Raw genomic sequence first — 19,182 nt, 5'->3', positions numbered from 1 at the left:
TGCACTCTTCAATATTTTCATTCATCCAATATTTTATACTGTTGATGTCACACTTTCTATCTTTTAAAATTGTTTCATCGCCTACTTACTGTAGCTATAGTTACTTTTCGTAGTTTTGTCTGAACACGACAGGCATGTACCAGGAACACAGATGAAGCTGTGTTCTGCTAGACACTGGAGATTCAGAGGTACCCCTGGATCATGGCTTTTGTGGGGCTGAAGCTGGGTTACTGTGCTTCCCTGGAATAGGAAACTGCACTGATGCCTGTAGGCTTACTTTAGGAGGCCTGTGTGAGCATGTCTCCTGATGGGTCTCTGGATGGGAAGGGCTGCTTCTGCACTGGGGCTGGGATGAGATGGAAATGGCTTGCAGGGCTACTCATGCAGTGAGATGTGAATCAGTAGAGCGTCCTCTGAAGGCATGAGGACACATACTTCCCTGAAGATCCCTGGGTAGGCTGCCACAGTTAGATGACAGCCAGGGTTGTTCCAGGGAATTTCAGGATTTGCTATGTGGCTAAAAACAATGATTCAAGGGCATAGACTAGTATGATTCCTACTCAGTTCCTGGGAAGTGAAACTGCTCTCAAATCACAGCTGAGATGGGCATTAGATGGATTTCAAGACCAGTTCAGGGTCTGCAACCCTCACAGGCCAGTGGTCCTGTTACCTACCAGAAACATGAGTGGGCATGCTTCCTCTTGGATTTCTTAGCAGCTGGTGTCGGTGGTGGGTCCAAAACCAAAAGTTCATAACTAAGTCCACAGTACAATGAGTCTATTTTATGACTCTGTTGTCAAACTGTTACTGTTGAACCTGCCACTTGGTACAGACCTCCCAAAAAAGTTCTCTTTGGGGTTACCCTTCTAGCTGGGTAAACACTTATCTTGACAAATGGCTAACAAATTCTTGTGACTGTGGGAGGGATGCCTGTGGGAAACCTAAATTCTGTGGGAAACCTCCTAATCAGTCATCTCCCTCTTCTTCACTCTTATTTGTATGGCAGATAAAATTAGAACAATGCACCACGCTTTGTGTTTTATCAGATAATGTGGTACTGCATTTCTTTATTGTGTATTTTCATTTAGAGTTATTTACAGAGAAATGTAGGAAAATTACAAAAATAAAACAGGTTTACAAGACAAAAAATCAAATTAAAATAAAGCAATTTCTGATCAGACTTGTAATGTTCTCTCTGCCTTCCAGAAATTCTTCGAAATAGAAGCAGAAAAAGCTGCACTACAGGATGCAACAAACATCAAAATGAATGTTTTAGCAAGAAAACTGAAGGAGAAAGAAGAAATTCTTAAGGGTTTGAGGGATGAACTAGAACAATATGAAGAGATTGGACTTAGCAAGAGTGTAAGTTTCATTCACTTTTATAATAAGTTAATTATAGTTAATATTAAATCATGTAAATAGGATTGTAGAGAGCAATAATCCTGGGTTAAAAATGAATAAGAACTGGGCTGAGGAGATGACCAAAGTGTAAGCATGAGGACGTGAGTTCAGGACCCAGGACCCACATAAAAGCTGGGCATGGTGGCATGTACCTATAACCATGGCATTGTGAGCAGGAGCTGAGACAAGGGAATCCCTAGGACTTACTGGCCAAACTGTCTAGACAAATCAGTGGCCCCTAGGCTCAGTGAGAGATTCTGTCCCAAAAATAAGGTAGAGAGTAAATGAGGAAGACCCCTGATGTTAGCCCCTGGCTTTGGTTTCCACAACAAGTGTGCACAGGCACACAAACCCACACACCCCCATAAAGATGTAAACACATGTACACACACATACCCACTCACAAAGAAAGAATGAAAGAGTTGATTGGGTGTGTCTTGGTAATCTCTCCACAATATGAACCAGTCCATCACTTTGCTATTCTGACACATTCTAGAAAATCCATAGTAATTATAAAGAAGAGCACTATAACTGTCCTCAAATTTTAATTTATAATGGAAATGAAATAACCCATTTGCCAGTGCCAAGAAAAATCCCATTCTAGAGAATAACACCATGAGTTTTTGTTGTAATTTCTAAGACTTCCATTCTCTTTGTAGTCAAGATACCTGAAAAAGAGACAAAGCCAATCTCCCCAAGTCAGAGGCTTCCAACAAGCCAACTGGGATTGAATAGAATTGAGGCAGGATAGAAAGATGGGAAATGATGGGGATGTGGGAAGGACAAGGAGCCTTTATCTCTGGCATTGCGCAGAAGCTTCTTGCTAGCTAAGAATCAAGAGTTCTAACACAAGTTAGCAATATTTGTTATAAAAGTTACCAAGAATATCTCTTTGATAGACACACTTTGGGGGCCTGGAGGGATAGCTCAGAAGTTGAGTGCTGGTTGCTCTTCCAGAGGACCTGTGTTCTGTGCCTAGGACCCATGTTGGGCTATTCACAACCAGTTTTTATTCCAGCATCAGGGGACCAGATGCCTCTGACTTCTTCTTCTTCTTCTTCTTCTTCTTCTTCTTCTTCTTCTTCTTCTTCTTCTTCTTCTTCTTCTTCTTCTTTTCTCTCTCTCTCTCTCTCTCTCTCTCTCTCTCTCTCTCTCTCTCTCTCTCTGCTCCTCTCCCTCCCTCCCCCTATCTCTTTAAAGAAAAGAGATTGTATTTTCAAGAAAGAATGTTAAAATATCAATAAGCCAGGCATCAGGCCTGTGAGTATCTGACCTTTGTGATCTTACTCTTCTCTGGGAATCTCACAAACAAGATATCCTAACTTCTGGAGTTTTAAGTTATCAGTTGTAATCCTGTTCAATACATTTCAAGAATCACCCTGTGGTCTCATTCACATTCCTTAGCAACCATTTGAAGATGAAGATAAAGAACCCATAAAGCCATATTTTCAACAACTACATGTGAATGAACTATGACACTTGGGTGTTTCTTACTCTTTCCCTGAATGCTTCCTTCTATTTAAAAAAAAAAAAAAAGCAAAAAAGCAAAAAAACCCATGCTTAAATGCAGGTTAACTTTTTTCTCTGAATGAACTCCAGCTCTGCTGCAAATTAGATCATTCTGGAAATCTTTCCTATGTCCTAGTCAAGGATATGGCTTTACATAGTGGAAGCTCTGAAGGATAAGGGAAGTCTCCAGGATGTGACCCACAGTGCTGTGCAACTGTGTCTTTGCCCCATCACAGCTGACAGAATGACTTTTAAATCAAGATGTTTAGAAGGAAAATCTCAGATTTTCAGGCAAGAAGAACCAGTCACCGCCTTCCTACTTAGGCCCAGACCAGTGGGAACACAAGTGGGAAGAATGGACAGCAGAGAGAAGAGCTTGAAGTTCTGTCTGGGAAGAATGTGCGAGAAAGACAGGTTCCTTCTCATCCCCCACGGACAGTCCAGAGCAGGACAGGATTTTATCATGACCCTCTAAGAGCAAGAGATGACTGAATTGGAGTTGCAGTACTGAGGATGAATAGGTGAAGCTAAAGGCGCACGCACGCACGCACGCACGCACGCACGCACGCACTGACCACCAATCCAGGTTGAGTCTCCCTTGTCCAAAAAATACCTACAACTGGAAAGGTTTCAGATTTCAGATTTTTATTTTGAATTTCAGAGTAGTTGCATTTCAGTCAGCCTGTGAAAAACATTTTACAAAAATTCTCTAGGAACAAACTTCCCGAAAAACTCCTGCTGTATAAGTTCTCAACTGGAGCTTTCTACATGAAGTTTCATCATAGACAGCTGCCCCCTCTAGTGGCTCAAAAATCCCCCTGAGATGTCACACAATGCTAACCTACAACTGGATTTGGAGCACAGAACGTAGGGAAGCTGTTAAGGGGAGGACCAGCAAATGCCTCAGCAGCTAAGAGTGCTTGTCCCACAAATCTGATGACTGCAGTTCCAAAGTCAGAGCTTAAAGAGCAAACTGACTCCATCAAGTTCTCTGCTCTCCCCACGCATGCAGTGGCGCTCTGGCCCCACACTCACCATATGCTCATACACACATTACTAATGAGTAAATATTTAGCGGAAATCTCGAGAGGAATATTTTTGAAAACATGTGAAATAAACCAGCTTTGCTTAGTCTGTACAAGACTTGATTGATTCTTCTGATAATCAAATTGCATCAGTAACTTATTTATGCTAATAGTCATGCTATCTCTCCTGGCTTGGTTCTGAGAGAAATCTCATGAGATTGGCTAGAAAGGGACAAGTTCACTAAACGAGTAGCCTCAATTACATGTGTGGCAGAAAGGGAGGTTTTCAAGTTACAGAAACCTGAGCTTCCAATGACAATCTTGATGTCAGTTTTCCTGAGAACAACTTCATTCCAATTTTCATTCTGTGAGAAATCAGTGTGACTTAGCTACAGACTTGTGTGGGTTCTGGTTTGCCATGCTGTCTGTTGAGCACTCTCTCGGAGAACTGTAAAGAAAGCTACCCCATTAGAGTATGTTTGTGTGCCTGTGTGTATACCATTCATGTGTATGTGCACACTCACGCCTGCCTGTGCACACCATACCTCGACTTTAATTTCTGCTGGCTTTTCATGTTTCCTTCTTACCCCAATATGGCCAAGCTGCGCAACCATCATCTACCCACCCTCCACTAATGAACAGATCTGCTTGTTGCTAACAACACTGCGACAGAGCTGTCATTCAAGAAGGACTACTCTGCGGGGCTGCGCTGTCCTAGGGTGCCACTTTCCTGGTTGTCACTCATTGGGGAAGCACCTGCTCTTCTATGTGGCTGTCACGAGGCAAGGGCATGCATCAGAATCCTGCTTGTCCCCCTCCTGCCCCCTGCCATCCACAAATTGAGATGTCTGAGTGCCATCCACGGAGTCTGCAGAATTGAGACGCTAACGTCACAGCAGAGAACTGCTGAGAAGGCACACAGAGCTCTGAGGCAGGAACGTCTCAGACCCTGGTTCATGTGTGTCACTTGTCGAGAGAGAGAGACTGACATGGGCAGTCTGGGCTGGGGCCTGAGAGGCCACCTCTCCAACAAGTTCCCAACTGATGCCTAGGCACTTGGTCAAGAGCACATTGAGAGAAGGAAGGTTCCGCATGGTCCTGCTTTGGGAAGCACTTCTTTCCAGATTCCGCTTGGAGTTCTGAGACCTGCAATCAGATATATTGTGAGCCTTATGCATATTCACAAGGGAAACTGCATTTATCCCACCGATTAAAGGCCTCATTTTCATAAAATGATAGCAACACAAGAGCGGGGGAAGTACCTTTATGAATTTTAAATCCCAGGATGATTGTGGACGACACGCTCTTGGCTTATACTGTGCCTTCAAGTACCCGGCTAACTTTCCTCGAATGATCTCCACTTTCCTTAACCTTGTTTTAGGAATGCAGCTTATTTTTAAGGAGATTCGTGGTTTAAGCAAGCTGGAGCTAGCAATGTGGGGCAGATGGCCGAAGGAACATCACCACAAAACTTGCCACTTGAGTGGGAGAGAGGACGGCAGCAGCCAGGATGGAGGCTTTGTTCCCTTTGCTAATGAAGTGTCCTCATTGCCCTGGGTGTCTGAATAGTTAATTACTTGCAGTTCCTGCAGCTGACAGATGGTGGGGACCGCGCTAAAGGCTAACCTCTGGATATCGGGGCTGCGGATGAAGGGAGGAAAAGCGCCTCAGAACCTCTTTTCCTGGGTTCCTGCTTGCCCTCACAGAGCCTCAGAAAACATATTAGCTTTCATCTCCACCTGATTGTTCAAATAGTTCTCAGATGACGAATGATAACAGGTACCCGTGTAATCCTCTATGGATGGCCGTGAACTGCCAGGTGTCAGATACAAGCATAAACAGACTCAAGTCTGTGATGTGTTTTTATATATATATATTTAAAAAGTCCTCTTAGACCATAAATACATTCTGTAATAGTCTCAACTTCAACGATGGGAGACAAAGAAATACCGAGTCTCCCTTTAGTTTACCGAGAAAACCATGCTGTTTCTTAACTGCTCATCAGACCAGTTAGTGCTCCTTTAGTTCTGCTTGTTAAAGTCCGAGCACTATGGTTGCCTGGTTAGGAGGGTGAAGAGTTCAAGACCAAGGGCTTGAGAGGTGCCTCAGTGCTTCACAGCACGGGTTACTGTTCCAGAGGACCCAGGTTCAAGTCCCTGCACACACATGGCAGCTCACAACCATCTGTAACTCCAGTTCCAGGGGTCTCACATCCTCTTCTGACTTCCAATAGCACCAGGGGTACGTACACGTGGTGCACACATATGTGCAGGCAAAATACTCATACACGTAAGTGAGTGAGTGAATCTCACAGGGATAGCGAGGCTGGGCTATATAATGTTAGCCTGTCTCAATGACAAGAAATAAAATTAGAAATTAATTATGCTGGGATAACTTAAGTAGAATGAAGAGCCAAAAGCCCAAGATTTGTACCCAAGCTTAGTATAAAACTCAACAACATATTCAAATGATATTAAATCCAATATATATGATTATAATCCCATCCGTAAGCCACTAATTTTAAAGGGTTTTATTAATATACTACAAAAAATTCAATACTTGTTTTTCTTTTAAAACATTATGATCACAGAGAGAAACATTTTAATAATTTACTCTCTGGTCTCTCAAAAGCTAAGTCAGGGTACAGTTCAGAAGGAAATCGGTGTATTGGAAAGATCACTTTGTTTTTGAGTGTCTGTTTATTCTTATTTATTTGCAATCATGGAATTACTGTAAAAGGAACAACTCATAATTCAGCTAAGATTACTTTGAAGTTCAAAAGTTATTTTCAAGTCCATGGGAATTTCAAAGCAAGACATGTAGGATTGTTTTCCTATTTTAGCATAATAATACAACCCTTATTTTGAAATTGCATGATCTGTGATGGAGTATAAAATTCTGCACCAGCCTCCCTGGTCCATGACATCTTAATTTTTTTAAGTGTGTCCATAAAATGTAGACAACCATAGGCGAGTATATTCAGATGTTTTCAATAGCTTTGAAACAGACAAGAGGAAGAAGAAAAAAAAAGAGTAGCCTTCCCAAATAAACTTCTATGGCATAGGAAAAAGCCTCCCTCATAATGGACATGGCAAGATTTAAACAAAAGACACACATAATAAAAATGTAAATGAGTTTGCTTTACTAAAACTATAACTTTAAAGTCTTTTGTTGTAAGTTATCCTGAAACCTTCTTACAAGGTAATCACTTTGCATAGAGATTTAAACCCTAGCCTTCAATAGCGTTGACTGCCTGCACAGCCCCCGTGACAGGCATGCAAAGCCACGTTAATGTTCAGAATATGAATTGCCTCTGGGTGGCTCCTCCACCCAGCAGAAGACCAACTGTGTGGATATCTGCGCGCCTGATGGGCTCCATGCGGCTCCCAGCCTGCACACGTCACCCCTTTGACATGTGATGGGCTCCTCACGACACTGGCAGCGCCGACACTGGGAAATGCCACAAAGGCAACAAGCCCCCTCCTTAGCCTTGCACTTTGCCACCCCCTGGCGCTGCCCATCCATGGTCTCCCCAGCCTGCCTAGTTACAGGGGATAGCGTTTCAGATACTCAGAAGTGTGGGTGGAGGGGCCCCAGCTGCCTCCCTGGACACAGCCTCCATAATGAATTGACCTGAATGAGGAGGGCACACAAACAGTATGATATGCATTATTCCTGTCAATAAAATGTCCCCATGTGCTGGGGTCTTTGTACAGAATGTACTGAGGCCTTTCTTCCAGCCAGTCCTATTTAGTCCCCTTCCTTTTTGCTATTCATATTATAAGTGTGTAATAGAATTCAGAAAATTATATGATAGCGCCTCTGTATCTGCATTGTCCTGGAGTTGCATGTGGAATTCCCTGTCTTCGCAGGAAACTTTTGCCGGGGAGACCGGCTCTCCGAAGACATTCTCAGAAAAGGAAATGATGGAATACAAGATGGAGAATGAGAGGCTGCAGCAAGTGATCGCAGTCTTGGAAGAGGAAGCACAAATGAACCTGAAAGAAAATTCAATGTTAGGTAACGCTGCTAACCCTTTCCTTGTGAACATAAAAGAAAACGTGATCTTAGCTAATGCTCCTAACTCCTTCCTTGTGAAGAGTGGGACGTGTCCTAAAATCCAGTACTCTTTGGCTTTTCCTCCTGTATGTGTTTAGTTATTTACACCTAAAAGAAATCAGTTTGATAGGTGTCTTTGTGTTTCTTTTAAGATAGCTTTTCTTGCTTAGAACATAGGATTTATCTGTATTTGTGCTACCGAGCTATGCCAGGTGAACTCAGAGTGTTTGTTTCTAAAAAAAACAAAACAAAACAAACAAAAATACACTTTAGTCTTAGCAAAAAAAGGGGGGGCTAATCAGTTGATTCTACTTCACTTAGAAGTGCTGTCGACAGACACATGTGCTGATTTTCTTAAACTATAACAGACATACGGGAACATGACGGGATATGCTTGTGGAAAAGCAGGCGTAGCCTTTCAGAACAAAATGCTGAGACTCACTCGCACTCAATTTTGATCCAAATTTTAAATGCAAATTTTCCTTTTGACACTTTAGGTCCCATTTTGTTCGGACCATAAACGTTGATAAAAATTGCGTTTATCACCAGAAGCACACTGCTTTCAAGCGCCTTTAAATGTTAACTGTTGCTGCTGTATTGGTGTGTTTAGTATGACACTCCGGTAATCTACAGTATGAAAGCAGAGCAAAGATTAAGAATGTGGGTGTGAGCATTGGTGAAATGAGTTGTAGTGTAGTGTCCTTTTACTACAGGATGACGCCATGCCGCTGTGACTCCATTTCTCTTCTGATGCGGCATGACAATGCTTTCCCAGGTTGGGGTCTTTCTTGGCAAATCATAAAGTGCCACCTGCTAAAGCACTTTGTATTGGCTGTAACTAACAGCAAAAAAATGCCTACTGCTACTATTGATGAAAAGCATCTAGCCCTCATCCACACTGGGATCTTGAACTTACTTCTTACTCCCTATCCAACCGGCCAACCTAACAGCAGGAAGAAGGCTGTGAATGTCAAGGGCATTTGTGAAGGTCACAATCCTGCTAGGACTTGTGAACACCATGCCTGCCTCTGCCTCTACAGCCTGCCCCAAAGCACGCAGTTTGAATACAGGGGCATACGTGTGTAATTTCATGGTCGGCCTCTTTCTCCTTTTGTTTACAGAGGATGAAATTATGTATCTGAAAGAGATGGCAGACCAGGATCAGCGAAATATTCAAAAGGTACGAACATCTTTTACATTGCTAAATGACTCTTTTTAAATTGAAATATCAGCACCATTGGGGAAATGGCATCATGTCCAGGGTGTCTTCAAATATGGAGAAAGTTGGCTTATACATTTACTCATTATGTCATTTTAGCAACAGATTTCCTTCTTATCTGGAAAAAAGTAGCTAGTAATAAACAAGAATTCTGACCGAAAAACCCACTGGATTATTGATAATCACTTATTTAACGGAGATCTATCAGCATATATATCTTGTCAGTTGTAAGGAACTGACAAGTTATATATCGTTGAGAGTTTCCAACCTTTGCTTGTAAGCATCTGTTACTAAGAATGAGACCACACTGCCACATGCTGTTTGCAGGCTGGACGTTGGTTGACACCCTTTTTTCTGACTGAGAATGAATTGGCTTATTATGCTAGGTCAGTCTTTATTTAAAGCAAGAAAAGTTTCAGTATCATGAAAATCAAGAATCCCAGGTGCATCCGATGCATGGGACAAAACAGTATCCCCGCCCACAGCCCTGCTGGTGAGCCACCTGCTTCAAGTCTTCTGAGTAATACTCCTCCCATGTGCAGTCAGTCAGTCTCCCCTGGACTGTGATCCTCAGTGCAGACAGCACACTATCTCATCTGTGCAGACGACCATGCCTGGAACCCTGAAATACACCCCTCCCTGTAGGGATGCATAGAATAAAGATGCATTTAGAGTTTATAAAATTTACAGATGAAAAGACAGACCCACATCCCTAAACTAGTCCAAGAAATGTATGTATTTTCCAGTAACTCGACCAACTATGAATTTTTAAGTTAAATTAAGCAAAATTAAAAGCATGGATCTTGGAGTTGGAGAGAAGGCTCAGTGGTTAAGGGCACTGGCTGCACTTCCAGAGACCTGGGTTCTGTTCCCAGGACCCACCCAACCAGCTATAACTTCAGTTGCAGAGGATCTGATGGCCTCTACGTACAGGGCATGCACTTGGTATACAGACATACATGCAAGCAACACAACCATACATATAAAAATAAATATTAAAAAAGAGAGAATATAAATATATATATATTTATACACACACATACACACATATCTATGTACACACACACACACACACACACACACACACACACACACACACACACAACTTCCTTCTTCAAATACACAAGTCACATTTCAAAGCATGGTGGTCACATAGACCCAAGTAATTTAGGGTCAGATTTCAACCAGGTCTGACTTTGCAGCACAGGATATTCACGGAGTTTAGATAAAAACTAGTTTCGAGATCTGTAGTTAACACTGATAGGTCAGAGTCGGGCCATGTTTTCCTCTGCTGGGTAGATTTCCATGCAATGATTTCATTTTCTTGGCCTTCACCTGGTCTCCTACAGCAGCCTGTAAACCCCACTATTACAAAGTAGCAATGGCATCTGTGGACGACAGTCCAAGTTTCTCAGGATGGGCTTCATTGGAGTAAAAATGAAGTATCTGTACTCTGGTTTCACTTTGCCTACAAGGGAAGCACACTATTCATTTAAAAAGCCCCCAGGCCACTCGTCCTCACTACCTCTGGTGAGAATGAGTTACAGAGGCTTCCTAGTCTATATGGGATACAATATGTGGTTAGAGCCAAAAGTGTCCCTGCAGTCCTCAAGGATGCACACTATGCCCTGTGCGAGCTGAAATCACTCAGTCACAGGCTGCCTCAGAGTCTCGATTTGCGCTGCCTAGGGCTACCTCCTGGCCACATGAGACCACTGGACATTTCTTTCTGAACAGTTTTAAATTTAAATGGAAAAAACCCAATGCTTGTTTCAATGAATGGAAAAAACCTTCATGTTTTCAATAATTTAGATAATGAATCTGCCTTCTTATTTGAAAGTTTTCTGAAATCTATATAGATAAGAATTTAGCTCTCCAATTTATACTATAATTGAAAAAGATATATATACATGTATTTTTTAATTATATAAAATAAGAGATAGTTCCCTTAGAATTCTAATATTTATTAGTATTTGGATTGTATATGTAAGGATAAATAAAAATATAGTTTTAATATCATGGTTTACTTTTTAACAAAGCTACTATAAAATTTTGAATTTATGTATTTTTGTTTGCCAGCTCTATTTTGGATAGCTATAGGACAGTGGTTCTCAACCTTCCTAATGCTGCAACCCTTTCATACAGTTCCTCATATTGTGGTGACCCCTAACCATAAAATTACTTTTATTGCTACTTCATAACTGTAATCTTGGACTGTTATGAATTACAATGTAAACATTTGATGTGCAGGATCTCTGATCCACAGCCCCCTATGAAAGGGTCATTTGGCCTTTCAATATGATCTGCTATAGTACAGTAGATCTCTTTCAGCTCAGTCATCCTCTGGCAGTCCTGTGTTTCTCTTTTGCTTTTCCTTCCAATCACTGGAACTTAATACAGACACAAAACGTAGACTCGCTTATTGAGAAGAAAGAATCCAGATCCCTGGGTTCCTGTTTGGTTTCTGACTTGTCTCTGTGAGCTAGTTCCTGTCCCCCGACTTCTTCCTTCTCCCAGGCTTACTATGTATGTACGAGAGATAAGAATGGAGGTGGGCCGGGCGGTGGTGGCGCACGCCTTTAATCCCAGCACTCGGGAGGCAGAGCCAGGCGGATCTCTGTGAGTTCGAGGCCAGCCTGGGCTACCAAGTGAGTTCCAGGACAGGCGCAAAGCTACACAGAGAAACCCTGTCTCGAAAAACCAAAAAAAAAAAAAAAAAAAAAAAAAAAAGAATGGAGGTGGAAGTGATTTGTCAGCTGGAAGCAGGTCAGACCTTGTTGAACAAGAAAGAACAGCTCTTTGAAGTTTGTTCCCAATACCTTTCAGTAAATTAATTCAATGGTGTTTATTGGGTATTTTTGAATGTCACACACTCCACTACTGCTAGAAAAATTTTAAATGTGTGGGTGATCCATGGAGAGGAGAAGCTATCTCCATCTGGAGGGTTCTAGAAAACCTTCACAGACATTCCCATGCTCTTTCTCTTGGGGTCCTCTTGGGAGGGCTGCCTGAGCTGTTATTTCCCAGAGGACAAGAGGGCACAGAAGCTGGCGGCCAGGTGTGTTGCTGAGTGGTGTGCAGTGTATTCCAGGACTTTCTGAAATGTAACAAGGCTGGCTTATGGAACAGGGACCCGTTGAGATACCAAAGTGAGAATCCACTGTGCAGCACAAAGAGGAACCTAGAGCATGGGGAAGAGGCAGACAGAACAAGAACCAGTGGAAAAAGCAATCTGAAATGCTTCAGCTAAGGCACAAGTTCCCTTCTTTAATTGGTAGATGCAATTGAAAAAAAGTTGAAAATGGGTCTGAGTTTGGGTACGCCGACTTCATCTTCTGCCCAGGATAAGCGCCCTATAGTATGGAATTCAGTAGCCTCTGTGTTTTAATTCAAGTGATCCAACAACAGAGTCTCGAAGCCTGTTCTCCATCCGATGCCACCTCACAGTCCCTGCTTGAAACTTAATTCTAGTAGGCGGCACACCAGGGGGCAGAGGCGACAGTCCGAACGTGATGCCCAGCAAGCTGGGGAAGTGGAAGCAAGCGTGCCGAGCTTAGGTGGTAGGAGATCAAAGCTGGCTGAAGGCAAGGCATTGAGCTGCCTCCCGGAAGCCAGACAGGAAAAATGAGAGTCCAGAAGGGACTCCTAAGGACGATCAGAAGCCATTTCTTAAGGGTTAAGTTGTGTGGTTTCACTTGGGCTGTACACAAGAGGAAGGGTGGTAAAGGTCAGGCACACAGGAAAGGGTCACTCATGCCAAGGGGTTGGATGCCTTCTGAGTCCCTGGAGAAATGGACAGTGTGCTAGTCTCAGACTTGTGTTTCATCAAGATGAATAGGGAGCGGGGAGAGGGGATCTGAGCCAAGGTGACAAGTCAATACTTGGATAAACAGAAGACAAGATAGAGTCTTGAAGAGTGACTCTAGAGACAGCTATCAGATTAGTAAACATAATTAATTGATTGAGTTTAACAAAGGTCTAAATTAAGGTTTGAATTTTACCTATATAAACAGAGATTGTTTGAAACCACCACCACCCCCCCCAAAAAACCAGAAAACAAAAGCTACATGAGGACAGAGGTAAAATGTGTGATTTTAAGAAGTATTTTCAGCCAATATGAATATAGTTAGATATGCAAATAAATATAACACAAAAATATGAAGCAAGAGAATGTGCCATACAAAAAGTTTAGCAAAGTTGTTATGGGGGATAGATTGATTCACTGCATTATATGATGATGTCATATCTGAGGGTAACCAGGAAAGTTGTAAGTACATTAGCATTGTTTTTGTATATTAGCTTGGCTATATAATAATATTATCAGAACATAATAATCTGAAGGAAATTAATTTTTCCTTTGATCACATTGGAATCCATTTTTCTCCCATATTAAAATGTGTTTTTAGCACATTCTATTGAGGAAAACATTTTAGGTGTTGTGTTCTTATCTTTAATCAAAATGCCTCATTTCTCTCTATTACAGTTAATGGACAGTAGAGACAGATTGAGATATGAGCTGGATTGCGAAAAACTTGCCATGCAAGATTTGGTAAGATGATTTATATCCCCCCTAAGGAATCTGAATTTGAGACTTTAATAACCTGAATGTGTTAGGTGCTTCACTTGCAACTTTGCTGTGAACAATTTGTTTCTCCTTCATCAAAATCCTAAGTGTACAGATAACTGTAGAGACTTTTAAGTAGGCGTTTGAAGGAAAAATTTGAATGATGGTATGTTAAGCTGGAAGTAAACTCTGGGTAAGAAACAGTATGACCACTTAAAACAGTGTATAAAGTATTTTCATTTTATTCTGGAAATCTGAAAGCAAAATGAAGTCTGAGAGCCCAGGATTTTGAAGGATTTGCTATTTTTAGTTACAAATTGCACTAAGTGACAACCAGAAAGGAGCCCAGCTCGATAGTTTGGCATTCTGCGGTGGTCTCATAAGACAACACTGCCTTTTCAAGTTCTTTAAAGGGAACTTTCCAGACGGCTGGTCTTTTATCAGTTGACTCCCCACCCCCAGGCCCTCGCCACCAGCCCCTGGTGAAGTACTGGCTGTCAGCTGATCGCCACTAGCATGTCTTTGTTACAGTAAACTGTGTTTATTATAATAAAACATAAAACACAGCTTGACTTGGGTCTCCAATGTGCTTGGAAAGAATATGACTCTGTCTGCAGGAGAAAAGGTTGCTCCAGGAAAGCCACACCACTTCAGATAGTGAAACATTTGCTTTTTCAAAGCTTGTCACACTTGTGCCAAGTTGTGACTGTCTCCCAACTCTGTTTTGTTACTCCCGGGCACCCTGTGTTTTGGGTTCCTTGTCATAGAAATTAATGCAAAACAATGGTCCTGGATTACAATGAAGCCTTCTATGAAACCAACTTGGGAATGCAGGCGAGGGGGGAAAAATTAAGACCCACTTTTCACAAACACCACGTGTTAGCAAATGTGTTGCTTGGTCCTTTAATTTTAAATACCTGCATATAAAAAGCCTCCCTCCTTGGAGTCCACTTGGTAGATTTCTGGTATTCCCACAGCCTGTCTTCTCTGCTCTTCTAGCGAAGTCCAGTCTCTGTCTCCAAAAGTTAAATATACACATAGTGACTAAAGGGGAGTGTTTTTATTGGGTGGGAAGTAACTGTGACATTGTTAGTTTGTCAGCCACAGTGGAGAAGAACCGCAGCCCTCCAGCAGTGAATTTGTGCCTGTATTGGGAGTAGACCCCATGCCCCTTTCCTTTTTAAAAACTGTAAGTGTTCAACGGGTGCTATTGTATCACCCACAGGGGAACCAATCCCATTTTATTTTGTTATTTAGGAGTTTGTTGAGCCCCAAGCTTGTTGCCAAGCAGCAAGAGCCTGCCTAGAAAAAAAAAGGACAATACTAGAGTTTTTAGTATGCTTAGAACTAGTTTGGGGGGTTCCAGTTTTCAGTAGGGGCGTGAGCTGAAGTCTGTCCTCCGGACCAAGGTTGCCATGTTGGACTTGCTTCCCTCCATCTCCGCTAGGCACTGATGCTGCATTAGAGGGAGGTGACTTTGGGGTTCTTGGGCACTGTTGTTTCATGCTATTTTGTTAGTCCATACAGAGTGTAAGAGTGTGTTGAAAAGGAGTGGAGGAAAGAGGAACTGGCCGTTATTTTATAAACATTGAATTTCTCACAGAAGGTCTTCTGTTCTTTGGTTTTCTGTGACTGTTTCCCAAAATATTTTTCTGGCCTATTAAAAGTCTCATGTGAAAAGTCAATGAGTATTTAAAAAAAAAAAAAAAAAACACCACCACAATAAGCACAGGCAGGCAATCACATGTGATATGTTAGAATTGTCATGAGACCAATATTTGAGAACTCGAACTCGAAGGAGAAAAGACTCATTTTGGCCCACAGTTTCCAAGGTTCCAGACTATGGCCCTCTAGGTTCATTGTTTCTAAACCTGTGATGAGGTAGAACATCTGGGGGCAGAAATGGTGGTGCTTAAGATGTCAGGAAGAGGCCAACAGGGGGACCCAGGACAAGATAGAGTCCCTGAGGGCATGCTTCATATTTTCTCTAGCTAAAGTGTCACCTTGAAGTTTCAACTACCTCCTAATAATGCTGGTTACTTATTAATCCCTTAGTATACAAATCCATTGATTAGGTCAGAGTACTCATGACCCAATAGCTTCTCCATGATTGGGTCCATTTTCTACAGACCTAGCCTTTAACACACAAGTTTTTTGGAGGGGGGGGGGAGCAGTTTCATATCCCTGCAGTAACATATGGAGAAATTGTATCCCTAGAAGAGGCTTGGGAAAAACTCAAGAAATAGTTCTGCACCTTCCTGCAGCTCCTAAGTGAATGCTTTTCATTTGTCTTAAAGTGCACAAAGGAGAGGGTTCCCCATCAGAAAAGAACTTGATTGAGCTCCTTCCCTGACCTGCTATCCACATGCTTCATCTCTCTCTGCTTTCTCGGTGCTGCCTAGAGTCACGACAGATGGGAAGTAAAGCTTGTGCTCTAGTACTATTCTGGGGGCACAGCACCAGCAGACTCCTGAGGTCCGCTTGCTTCTGGAACTGGGCTCCAGGTGTCCAAATTGCTTTTCATGCATGCTTCGAGTCACCCCAGTCCTATTGTGTGTGATATGGCAGTGTTTGGCCAACGAGATGGGAAATGGATGTTTCCTGTGATCTGAGCAAAAACCTCAGTGATCCCAAAATTCTGGGAAGACTAGCACCCCATGAGCAGGGGTGGTGAGTGACTGGTCACTGTATGCCGGGCTGCCAAAGGAGTTCTGCTCTCACGTTCTCACTGCCCACTTGTCAATCCCGTGTGTCCCCTGCAATCCTAGACGGCTGAAAGTCCTGCTCCCCCTGTACCTTCTAATTATACAGTCAAAAGGGCAGAAAACAAAGCCGATGACAGGAAGAACTCCCTCCATCAATTGGTGTTCACCTACCCTCTAAAAATCTGCACTGTACACTCAGGAGTGCTATGAGAGATTTAAGGTAATTAGCACTGTATTGTCACGAAAATAATTTATGATTTACAGAATTCCAAATGGCTTCAGGGACTCCGAGGATCCTTGGACCATACTTTGATATCTGCTATACTATTTAATAATAAGTTGAAAATATGCCTAGCCAGTTGTAAAGGAAATGTCTGCTCTTTTATGCTTTTGATCCTCTTCTTTTCCCAATTAATTAATAACTAGTAACCTTTCACTAATAACTTTTCCTCGGCACACTGTTGTTAGAATGTTACATTAGTACATCTCTCTCTCTCTCTCTCTCTCTCTCTCTCTCTCTCTCTCTCTCTCTCTCTCTCTCTCCTTTTCATTATTCTTTATTATGTTTTTGAGGCAGGATCCTGCCATCTAGCTCAGTCAGGTCTAAAACTTGTGATCCTCCTGTCTCAGTCTCCCAAGTCAAAGGACCACAGTGTTCCACCATGCCCAGCTACATTACTATATCTCAATGGACTGTGCTATTAATGTTAGGCTCAGGCAGGAAGTTCCACACATGGGGCTAGAGAGAAGGCTCAGCAGGTAAAAGCACTTGTGCAAGCATGAAGGCCTGCACCCTACTGGTGACATCTCTTCTGCTCTCATTGGTGTCACCAGGAGGCCTATTCCATAACGATTCCCACAACAATGGATGCCATTTTTCCTAGAGTGAAGAGGCATCCTGACGGTTTCCACCTGATGGCCCTTGCTACCCTGAGCCTTTTTGTGCTTGTATCCTGGTACCATGTCCCTTGTATGAGTCTCCGCATTGTAATATAATGTTAATTCCTTGTTTGCTAAATAATTTTCAAAATTAACTCTACTGACATATAGTACTGAGATCACCATAGGAAAGTTCCATGGCCTCCAAATTTTGCAAAAAATTAGTAATTTTGAATTTTTTTGAAGATTTTCTTTTTAACCAGTCTGGTATGTATAATATTTAAGTTTATGATTTTAACCTGTTTCATTGACTGTTGGTGAAATCAAATGCCTCATGCTACATCTCATACCTGAACGCCCTCTTTTCACCCCTTCCTGTTAGTGTCTATTGAACAGTGTAAGATTACTTTGAGGAAGTTGGGTTTTGTTGTTGTCCCCTATGGTCAAGGTTCACTATTCTTCCTGTGAGTACCCAGTTTCCTCAGTACTATTTGTTGAAGACGCTATGTCTTCTTCAATGTGTACTTTGGCATCTTTGTCAAAAACTGTGGAGCTGTAGTTTCATGGACTTCAATCCTCTCTTCTACTCCATTGGTTTATATGTCCACTTTATGCCAGTACCATGCTATTTGTCTCACAATAGCTTTCTAGTATAACTTGAAATCAGATATGGTGTTATCTCTAGCATTATTCTTTTACTCAGAATTGTTTTTTACTATCTACAGACATTTGTGCTTCCATGTGAATTTTTTAATTTGGCTTTTGGTTTTTGTTTTGTTTTTTGAGGCAAGGTTTCCCAATGTAACAGTCCTGGCTATTCTGGAACTCACTCTGTAGACCAGGCTGGCCTCGAACTCAGAGATCTGCTTGCCTCTGCCTCCTGAGTGCTAGGACTAAAGGTGTGTGCCACCACTGCCCGGCTTCCATATGAATTTTAATATTGGGGTTTTTTTTGTCTATTTTTGTGAAGAATAGAGCTAGAATTTTGATGTATATTACAATAATTCTGTAGCTTGCTCTTGGTAGGATGGCCATTTTCACAATGTTAACCCTACCAATCTGGGATAACAGGAAGCCTCTCTATTTCCTATTGTCTTCCCCAATTTCATTTCAAAGTTTTCATTGTAGAAGTCTCTCACTTCTTGGTTCATTTTATTCCAAGGTATTGGGGGAGATGGTGCCATTGTGAATGGGATTGTTTCTTTGATTTCTTTCTCAGGATGTTTGCCATTGACATATAGGATGGCTATTGATTTCTATTATGTTAATTTTGTATCCTGCCACATAGTGGCTGATCCCATTCTAACTTTGATGAGAGTCATAAACTGGTTTAAGAAACCAAGAAAACTCAAAGTAGAATATATATTAAAAAATCCACTGTGGGTCACATTATAATTAAATTCCAGACAAGAGGCCAGAGGAAAAGAATCTTAGCCAGAGGAAAGTGATAGGACTTTGAATGAATTTTATTATAATAGAGCACAGATTCAATAACATTTCTCATTTAAAGGAAGTTATCACCCAGAAATAATGATGACAGAAAGAGGAGAACATTAAGAGAGTGTGTGAGAGCAAAAGGGTGGGTGAGCATGACTGCAGACTGATCTGTAAGTTGTTGAAATCAGCTTTCATGGTTGTTAAGATGTTGTAATACCATCTAATGTCCTATCCTCCATCTATGCAGAAGAAATGTTGAAAACAAATCTACTTTAAAGGGGCAAGTGTGATGCCTGAGCAGCAGACTGGCTGGTTGATCATCCTCCTAAAAAAAGAAAAAAGAAAAAAATTCACACTTCTCTCAATGTTGTTATAAATTCTATA

The 19,182-nt window shown here is 41.8% G+C and overlaps 1 protein-coding gene across 1 annotated transcript in view; it reads left to right on the top strand.

The window, feature by feature from the left end:
- CUNH10orf67 (chromosome unknown C10orf67 homolog) overlaps positions 1 to 19,182 on the top strand; it is a 119,746-nt gene that overhangs the window by 30,670 nt on the left and 69,894 nt on the right. The window contains exons 5-8 of the mRNA XM_052729493.1: positions 1,207 to 1,362; positions 7,808 to 7,955; positions 9,116 to 9,174; positions 13,697 to 13,762. Of these exons, the coding sequence (XP_052585453.1) occupies positions 1,207 to 1,362; positions 7,808 to 7,955; positions 9,116 to 9,174; positions 13,697 to 13,762 (429 nt within the window). The remainder of the gene's footprint in view (positions 1 to 1,206; positions 1,363 to 7,807; positions 7,956 to 9,115; positions 9,175 to 13,696; positions 13,763 to 19,182) is intronic.

The sequence above is a fragment of the Peromyscus californicus genome, unplaced genomic scaffold (genome assembly GCF_007827085.1).
Source record: "Peromyscus californicus insignis strain IS unplaced genomic scaffold, ASM782708v3 Scaffold_8__1_contigs__length_139910024, whole genome shotgun sequence".
Lineage (NCBI taxonomy): Eukaryota > Metazoa > Chordata > Mammalia > Rodentia > Cricetidae > Peromyscus > Peromyscus californicus.
Note: the sequence above shows the minus strand (reverse complement) of the source record. Positions and strands in the feature narration are given on the sequence as shown.